This window comes from Conger conger, chromosome 3, assembly GCF_963514075.1.
Source record: "Conger conger chromosome 3, fConCon1.1, whole genome shotgun sequence".
NCBI lineage: Eukaryota > Metazoa > Chordata > Actinopteri > Anguilliformes > Congridae > Conger > Conger conger.
Window position 1 is genome coordinate 64,891,157 of NC_083762.1, and position 9,986 is coordinate 64,901,142.

Genomic DNA, 9,986 nt, shown 5'->3' on the forward strand with positions numbered 1-9,986 from the left:
GCAAAGCGAAACATGATGCTTCTGTATTTTATATACACTTGCCTTTTGAGACTATTGTACAGTGTATAAAGAAGGCACTTGAAGTGCTTTCATAGTTTAAAAATTCTAAATGATCATTTTTACCCAATGTTGCGATCCATGTGGATTTGTTACTTGGTTTGTGCTTGGACATTGAAAATATTTTCATCATGGAAAACCAGTGGAAAGTGATGGTCATAGATTCCTCTGTCCTTGAAGGAGCAGTGAAAAAGAAACAAAATTGAAACATTAAAGTGAGCAAAATGTAATTTTTGCCTAGATTAAGTCATTTGAATGGAGAATAAAGGGCAGACCTTGGTCCCAGAAATTTCGACCCGGTCAAAGTGGCCCAAGATAGATGATTACACAAATTGTATAAATGGAAGATACTAGAAACCATACATTTTGTCAAAGACTATTCTACAGTTTTGTGATCATTTCAGACAAGGCAAAGAGATGAAGCAAAGAGATGAACAGGTTCCACTTTTGTATAAAAATTATTTTATTTCACGGTATAAAAAAAACATGTTAACAGAAAATGCAAAAATATATCATAAGAAATATATTACTTTGGTTTATAAATATTACATATCAAACAGCAGTCTCCTGCGATTGGTGTCCCCTGAATCGTGCTTTTGGGGAGCAGCCACAGGACTGCACAGCAGTACAGAGTCATGAGGTATTCTGCGGTCATATTCGGGTCGTTCTCCGGTTGGGATCGGGGAACGCCCCAAAAAGGCAACTATTGGCGTTACAGAAATAGGGTCAGTCTGATTGTGACAGCGATCTTCCGCAGGCAATTCAGATAAAAAAAGGTAATACATTCATTTGTTTGCTAAACTGGGGGCAGTGACCCGGCATCTAGCCTCTTGCTAGCTTTAGCGATAAACAATCTTCGCTGGTGTCAAATAAAGCAGGCCACTTCGAAAGCGACTTCAAACTACCAAATACATATAAATAATCACCTGAGTGAACAACAGCATTAAATACTCCTGTCTTATGAGGCAAAGGGGATTTCCTCCCCCTTGTATCAGCTTATATGGTGGAACACAAGCCTGGTTATTGAAGATACTGCCCCCCCCATGCATCCTGGCCATGGCACTTCAAAGCCAAGGACCATCCGAACACACAGAAATGGGGGCAAAATGCTCAAGCCCCCCCTTCCCCTTGCACTCCACTTCTCACACCGGCCTCTTGGCCTTCATCTTGAGGGACAAGCTTTTCAGCACAAGTCCAGCATTTCCTTCAATGGTACAGTCAGTCACGATGCTTCAGTTCAGGGCCTACTGCCCACAGGGACGTACGGAGGAATGCCGGTGGCCCCTGCCACATTAGAGGGGAGGGGGGGGGTCTAGTGCTTCTGCGACGCGGCCCGAACACGTGACCGCGGCCTGAGCCGGAGGTCAAAGTCCCAAGTGCACCAGGGCCTCCTAACTGGACCGGAAGGTGACCGGCGACAGCCACGGCGGCGCGTTTACCCTCCGAGGGGTGAGTCCGGGTGCGGGTGCCCCCCTCAGCAGCTGGGCGAGGTGGTGATGGGGCTGTGCAGGAAGGCCAGGGGGCTGGCGGTGGGGAGGACGGGGATGGAGACGGGGAAGTTGAAGACCGTGGCGCTCTGGCCCAGGGCGGGGCTGCCGGCCTCGGCCGAACAGGTGGAGGAGGCCAGCACCTGTGACTCGAACTGCAGCAGCTGCCCCATGAAGCTGAAGTTGGGCGAGATGATGCTGCGCCGCTGCTTGACAAACTCAAAGGCCTCGTCCAGACGCACGCGGTTGGTGCGCATCAGGTACGCCAGGCAGATGGTGGCGGAGCGCGAGATCCCCGCCTGGCAGTGCACGAAGACGCGGCCGCCGGTGTTCCGCACGGAGTCTGAGAGAGACACAGAGAGAGAGAGAGCAGGTCAGTACAGTGCACATTCGACAGTCACGTATCAATGAGGTCACAGTTACTGAGGTCACGTAGGGGAGCTGGAATGGGGGCAGGGCTGAATGGGGGGCAGGGCTGAATGGTGAGCAAGTGTGAACGGCAGGAAACCGATTGTATCCCTCCTCTCTGGGCCTCTTTCAGAGGCAAATTAAACCGTTAATGATGGTGGTCTCGCTTCTCATTTGGGGACAGGAAGAGGAGGTGACAGTTGGAGGGGGATGGGTGGGGCTCCCCGTAGGGCCTGCACACAAAGTTGACACAAAAGTGGGGTGGAGGGTCTCCCTCCCGCTGGCAGGGGGGAGGGGAGGAAGGCAGTGCAAGGCTGGGGAGACTGCCTTTTGTTCTGCCGGAACAAAGAGCCCGGAGATCATTCAAAACACAGCATGCTCAGCCCAGGTCGTGGCCCCATGCTTAACATGAAAAAAGGGGGTACCCCCCCCTTCAGGGGGGGGGGGGGGGCAGTGATGATGTAAGCCCCATCCCCATTATTCACCGCTACAGAGGGAAGCCTGGCTGGACAGCTGGTCAATTTGGAGGGAAACTAGGATTCAAATTTAATTCAAGCCACTCCAGGGAACAGGTTGTGTTTGTGTGTGTGTGTGTGTGGGGGGGGGGGTCATTTCCGTAGAAGCATCTGTGCAGGACTGAGGGGGGGCATTTGTCAGTGTGAAGTGTGGAGGGAAAGGGGCTAGGGAAGGGGGATTTTAGAGGGAAATTTGTAAAGAAACTCACCAATAAATTCAATAGCTTCGTTGAACCAGGAGCTGATGTCAGCTTTGTGGTTGTCCTCCACCGGAATGCTCTTATATTGGTAGTGGCCCTCAAAATGATTTGGGCAGTTGGCAGAGACGTTGATAAGGGCTGTGATGCCCAGGGTGTCCAACATGTCTTTTCTAGATGCATGATATGCGCTGCCCAGATACAGAAACGGCAGAATCTCCACCGGCCCACCCTGAGAAACACAACAAAATAAAACATTACTTTTCCGTTTAACCAAAACAGACCCATAAATAAATATTATTATCCTTCATTTGTTTTTGTAAAGCCGTAGTACAAGAGAATTTTCTTTGAAAAGAGAATATCAAAACGTATTAAAATCTTACCTGGTCGTAAAGGGGAGTGTTGCAGGAGCTGCAGCCGGATTCAGCGCTGTTGGGCTGGGAGTTGGCGCTCAGCGGAAGGCACAAACCCTGGGGAGGAGCCGGCTTGGTGCACTTATCGGGGAACTCGGAGGAAAACGTCTCGAAGCCACCTAAGCAACAATCGCTAACGTTAACAATCCAACTCCCAAACAAAAACAAGTGACAGCTGTCTTGTCGATTGCCTATTTTAGCATTCAATATGCCACCAAGATGCACGAAGCCAGTTGGCTGACAGCTGCTGAACAGCATTTGTTTGTCGCCTTAAACAGGCAGCTTCTGTCTAGCGTAGTGTCAGCAGCGACGTTATCGGGGCACACGGTGACAATTTAACAACTTTTAAAGGATTCCATACAGTTGTTGGGTTGTGCGATAAAGTTGTACTCTCGTATACGAAGGACGACTTGCACTAAACTCGAATGTACAAAGGCGCAAAATGTAGGCTTACCTTTAAGCAGAAATATGCTGGCGCCACATGGATCGCGGCACAAGGCGGTCACAGCGAGCATTAACGTCCCATCCTTTTTCACATGGTCAAAGTCCAAGCTCCGGTCATCAAGAAACACAACCGCCTGGTACTTCCCAGATAAGAGTTTGTTCCTAGTTTGCTCGTTGGGGACAATATGTTCCAAGCCCAGACCACCTCTGGCTCTCCGGCGCACGATAGTGCTAAAACGCACGTTAGTCGAACCTGGTATGTGAGAGGAGTTGAACGAAAAGAAAGAGCGACAGTCCAGGACAAGGCAGCCCGATCCGTCCCCCTCCAACAGATTTCGGAAGGTGGCGCAGTCGATGCTGGGGACTTCCATTATGACCATAGTAGAGCGACGTGCGGAAAAAGACAAGTCTAAATACATAAAAAGACCTGAACGTTTACAAAAAGCACAAAGATCCTTCCTGTGTTGTTGTTTATTCCTTTCTCGATAAAGGTTTCCAAAGTCTCCTTTTAGATCGTATTCAGTCGATTTCTGCTTTGTTCCTAAAACGGAGAAGTAACTCGTTCCCTTTCGAAAGAAAAAGCGGTATCTTTGTAAACGCAAACAAATATATATCTATTCGTATGAATAGGTATCCGTGACTTCTTCGGAGCTAACAGTGCCCCTTTCCTTTTTCTTTTTTGTAAGTTTTAGATCTGCTCGTCTACAGAGCTCGAATGTTCGCAACTTCAAAATCCTTAATCTCAGAGGGCTTTATGTGCTCTTTATGAATGAGGAATTGATGACGTTGAGTCTCCGCCCTTCTTGGCTCTCCGCCCGAGAATTTGCACAGACGTCATGCGTAAGCTTGAGTCAAACCGTACCAGAGATCCCACAAACTAAACAAAACTAAGGTCTTGGTGTTACAGGCACCCGAGGCAAGGTATTTTACCGGTATTTCATTTTTTCTTGTATCCATTTTTGCATACCCCCCCCTCCCCCCCATATAATTATCTTTTGGTCATGGTAACTTAATAAAGCTCAAATAAAAATACATAAATGAACAAAACAAAAATCAATCTAATTATTGATATTTCAAAAGGAATCATGAAAATATGATCAAAGGTTATATGATATACATACATAGTGTTTACATAAAGGTAACAACATATATTGTACACATGCACACACACACACGTGTGTGAGAACTGTTTATGGTTTGTATGGGAAAATAAGTCCCATTACTAAGTGTTCATTCGTCTGTCTGTTTTTTAACAAAGAGGACCCCTGTTTAGCTATGAAAACCCTTACTGTCCCAGGACTTGTTCAAAGGAGGATTCTCACAAAATTTCTGAAGGAAAATTCCGTGATGTTATTGTTTGTTGTGCATTTTATTCTCTTCTACAGATGAGAGCTGACAAATATCGTGACAATAAGCAAATTCCTGTCATGGCTGCAATAAAAGTTTATATGTTGTTTTTAGTAGGCGGCAGTACGGTGCGACCGATGAGAGGCAGAGCAAAGGTGAGCCATAAAGGTTAATCACTGTACGACAGCCTGAGCTCTGGTACATTTCCACCGCGCCGAAAACAGGCCCCGCCATGCCGTGCGTGCCCGGGGGCAGGTGGAAGCACGGCTTCCTGGGATATGTGTGTGTTTGTTTACTCCTCATAGATCCAGTTTGGCAGGTTTACGCACACCTCCATCATGCCTAAAGTATGGCGACAAAGTCAACATAATCACTGCCATTTGGGACAGCCTCAGTGGGCTGTTGTAAAGATGTAGGACACTTCTTCTTTTCTTTTTTCTTTTTTAAAGTGGCACAATACACAAAAAAGGCAGGGCAGCTATGCGACCCACGCATTCTGCCTAACGACAACGGGAGGTCCTGAAAATCGTAGAAATACACCTGAGCTTTGTGTCTGTTGTTGTGTAACATGCCCTTGATTTTGTTCAAGCCAATTAAAAATGCCTGAGCATGTGTATGCACGTTTATACACCCACACACATACACATACACACACACAGACAGAGTTACATGTATGTTATGGATGGAGCAAGATTTACATGGTTTTGTCTTTCAAGCCTGACTAAACCCATCAGATCAATCCAGTGTTCTGGTCAAACCCCATAAGTTCCATGAAAACAATAAATGTGGCAGTTAAACACATTCATGAAGGTGAGTGAGGCGAGCCAAAGCTAATTATGTTTAACAAATTATTACTGTAAATTGTGACAATCATCTCCTGTCACCTTCAGTTAACTCCAGCAGCTGACTCATCATATACTAGGCTGCATAATGTTCTGTGTTTCCCTCCTCTCTGGTTAATGGACAGTGACTGACTGCTTGTTTACAGGCTACAGGTGTGTAAGGTTTATGAGATGCTGACCTTTGGTCATTGCTTGGAGCAGTTCTGTTTATGCATGTGATTTACAGGTTGAATAAAAAGCAAATTAAGCAAGGAGGTGTGGGACTGAAAACAGTGGACATTTTGATATAAAGAAATGCAAATGTATTACACCGGTGTATATTTACATACAGCTAAAGGCCAAATTATTGGGACAGTAACACATTTTTTCTGTTTTGGCGTTGTACTCATGAATGTGAAATAAAACAATGACTATGTGGTTAAAGTGCTGGCATTTACATCTATATGGTGGTTAGCTGTATTGGAGTTACAGCCCTTTTTATACATGGACCTGATTTTATGGGAGCAAATGTAAATGGACAAATTAACATATTCTGAAATAAAGTTGTCATATTTAATACTTGGTTGAAAAGCCTTTGCATTCGATGACCAGCAACTCATATGTAGCATTAGATGCTGGCTATCTACCCATGTGATGTTCTTCCAGGCCTGCACTGCAGGCATCTTCAGTCCCTTTTTGTTTTTGAGGCATTTTTCCTTTAGTCTTTGGATCATAAGCTTTCTTTCTCTGCACTTTCTTCTTTCAATCCGTTTGTACAGATTAAAACTTGTCTCACCTTTCCAAAATACTTCCAGAACTCTACAGTTTTAGTATCATTTTTAGCACTCTAATCTGAAACTCTAATTCTGTTCTCAAAGCTTACCTGTGGTTTACCAGTTCAAAAGCGGTCTTTCTTACAACTGAAGGTATTCCTCAGTCATCCACTATAGTGTTCTTCTGTGGTTTACCAGGTAATTTCCAATTTCTGAGCTCACCTGACCTCATTCACAATGTATCAAACAGTTGATTTTGACACACCCAATGTTTTAGCTACATAGATGTTTTGTGATGTTTTATCCATGCAATAGCCTGTTTTGCTGTTTGGCAGTGACACTCCTTTCATTCTCATTTCCAGAGACAACAACACCAAACTCCACATTGCATATAGCTGATACATTAACCTTCATTATTTTATTTCAAATTCAATGTGCTGGAGTGTAAACACCAAAAACATGTGTCATTGTCCCAATACTTTTCCATTTAACTTATATTAGAATTGTTCATTTTTCTTACAACTTTTTGTTTTTCTTTTGCTTTTATCAATATGAATAAAATATTCAGGAAATGAGCTGGTGTAAAATACATAATTTGACTTGCACCATTACTTGATTTAAAATGTGCTTTAATTATAATGTAATGCAGGTAAATCTTTCTTCTTTTCTTTAAAATCAGGACACTGTCCCCCATCCAGAGAATGCAGCCAGGATTTTCAATGTGAAATGGAAAAGCATATATAGGTCATGACGTCAGCCCTGCATTTCTGTTGCTCTGACTCAAGTGTATCTAAAAGCACAGGAGTGTGGTGTCAGTAATAAGTTTGTACTCTTTGTTTCTCCAAAACAAAGCGAGAAACAAAACTGTGAAAGAGAGAGAGAAAGAAACAAGCAACAACACAAAATTGTGGCTTGCAACACAGTGGTGGAGGTTTTAGAGGAACCTGCGGTCAGTTCTTACTGTCAGAGCTCGGATGAATCAGTCTAAAAACACGAGCCACACAGTGGTAACGTCACTTTGGTGGAGGGGGGAAGGGCCGGGGGCTGGATACAGTATGTACTCGCATGTGCTTCCTGTACACCAAGAGGGGGGGCTGGGTTTGGTTTGTTGAATAGAAGGGCAATGACTGAGCATGTGTATTTAATTAAGGGAAAGAATGAGCTTTCTCAACAAGTCCGAAACTTATTGGAATACACAGCACAGGGCAGTTACACTCCCCCCAAAAAATCTATGTACCCAAATCTGGTTCTGTAAGAGAACAGAAAATGATTAGTTCACCAGGAATGGATCTCCTTGTTTGCATATTATTGAGGTTATGTAAGGCCATAACCTTCTCACAAGAGATCTTTTACCCTGTTCCCCACATTTCCAGCGCGCTCAACCCTTTAATTCCGGAAAATTCTGCATATATGTGAGGTCTGCAAACAACTGAAACAACCGGGGTTTGTTATTCAACAACAGACTAAAACCCCAAAGAGGAGTTTGTTGGACAGCAAGAATGTATCAGCCATGTATTCAACGAGTAGTCACTGAATGCTTGACAAACTTCATCCAGCTGTTCAGTGTCTTCTTTAAACATGGTAAAATATGTCTTTAATAACGATAAAGTACATAACTGGATGGATATTATCAAATATTGATGTATACACATAGGCTAGGCATGTATCTATGTTTTTCATCTATAACTGATGGAAAAAAAAACAACATTATGGGAAAATGACGGAAATACCATTAAGAATGAGTCACACTCGGTTTAAGGTTTTCTGTTCGTGTGCTAAAAACTATGTTGTGTCACCATGACAAACCCTCTGATTGCTGAAATGAAGTGCAAACAGCAAAGGACAATTTCATTAGGGTTGCGTCCGTGTGTATGTGTCATAAACGGCTACGATGACCTCAGACAGATCACACTGTGACTGTTTTAAGTCCTTTTCTTTCCCGCTGCGTTGAAGACTGAAAGGGAACTGAAACTGGCGGTGCCTGGCACCGGCTTTGTGTCATATGGACTTTTTACCGTCTTAGCAACGCCAGGGCATAACCGCCCAGGCCTAGAATAATTTGCATATACCTGGGTATTTTTTAATTTGTTTTGGAATAGAAACACGAAACATATTAACAACATGTGTTTGCCGTCGGGAAATTTCGCTACTACGTAATAAGATAAGATATGCTACGTGCGGATGCCATTGGCTACGTGCAATCCGCACGAATGGCAGCTCGTCATACTGTTTAATAAGTACCGTGTGCTCTTTCGCTGGTAATTCGATATGTAGACTACAAATGCAGCCTTATCTTTGGAGAATAAACACAGCTTTATTCTACTCTATTCAAATTGGCTTTGGCAGATATGCCATTGTTGACCTCTATAAAGATGCACTGTTGGACAGCCACAACAACAACGGATCACTGTCATTGTCAGTAATGGAATTAACATGATCCTTTCTCTAGGATGTTCTTGCTTTAATGTACTGGAATGTAACACTTTATCAGTCAACTTACTGGTTGAACAGAACACCCAGGTCATGCTCACTTGTAACAGCAGGCTGTGGTCTACGTAAATCGGTGGCTCTGGGGAGCTGGTGACAAATTATTGTTTTTGCATGAATTAGGCTACTATTAATGCATCCCATGGCCACCTGTCAGCGATAAACAGATTTAAACTGCGGAGAATGTAGCTTACGTGTAGCCTTTAATCGATTCTGATGATGTCACAAATGTGAAACTGAAGTGAAATAGGCTATTGGTGAAGTGACAGACCCAGGGTACAGTAATGATTTTATTTTTTATTTTATAATGAATTTAAGTAAACCAAACATTTTTTATTTATTTAAGTGTATTGTACATCTGGTTAGGATTATACCTGTAGCTAACTATATTGGACTATAGGATATGATATTACTGGAGAAAAAACTGCAATACACCCCTGGATATCACACTGTTGGCAAATGTGTAGTAGTGGTCGGGCTTCACCTGAAAAGGAAAAGGTAGAACATTAATCAGTTATCTGCAGTTTAGGATCTTGATCTGCTTAAAAAGAATTATCAACTCAATTCCCCACTGAGCACAGTGGAAGTTCCAGTCAGGCTTTAGATTTGATTCCGGCACAGAAAGGGCTCTAGTAAAAATAATAAATTATTTTAGAAGTGTGCTGTCAACTGGTTTCAAACCTAATAGGGCAACATTTTCACGTTAGTCTTGGCTATCTTGTGTCTAAGATACAGTGGGCTCCAGAATTATCAGCACCCTTGATACAAATGAAGAAAAAAGGCTGTATTTAGTTTAACAACAGATAATAATCTATTTCATATGTTCAAACACACAGTATAGAAACATATTATAATATCATAAGTGTCACAATTATTGGCACCCCTAACAACTATCAAAAAAAAAAAAAAAAAAAAAAATTCAAACAAAATGAAATACAAATACAAATCCATTTTGGCCATACACACCATCAAATAGCAGCAAAAGAGGAATGCATACAAGGAGAAGCACCTTATACTTACTGGGCCATTTTGGAGAT

The 9,986-nt window shown here is 43.2% G+C and overlaps 1 protein-coding gene across 1 annotated transcript; it reads right to left on the reverse strand.

Moving 5' to 3' along the window:
* Nucleotides 1–502: 502 nt before the first annotated feature.
* Nucleotides 503–4,266, reverse strand: dusp1 (dual specificity phosphatase 1). Its single transcript, XM_061236661.1, has 4 exons — nt 3,532–4,266; nt 3,048–3,196; nt 2,677–2,896; nt 503–1,887 (listed from the first exon to the last, which is right to left on the reverse strand). The coding sequence occupies exons 1-4, from the start codon at nt 3,938–3,940 to the stop codon at nt 1,532–1,534; spliced, it is 1,134 nt and encodes a 377-aa protein (XP_061092645.1). The 5' UTR covers nt 3,941–4,266; the 3' UTR covers nt 503–1,531.
* Between the last annotated feature and the right edge of the window lie 5,720 nt (nt 4,267–9,986).

Bases quoted from the DNA above. Each gene is read 5' to 3' on its own strand.
- dusp1 (XM_061236661.1), bottom strand. From the start codon at position 3,940: ATGTATTTAGACTTGTCTTTTTCCGCACGTCGCTCTACTATGGTCATA. The intron at 3,197-3,531 runs GTAAGCCTACAT...ATTGTTGCTTAG, and splicing joins CAGCATATTTCTGCTTAAAG to GTGGCTTCGAGACGTTTTCC. The intron at 2,897-3,047 runs GTAAGATTTTAA...TGTGTTTCTCAG, and splicing joins ACACTCCCCTTTACGACCAG to GGTGGGCCGGTGGAGATTCT.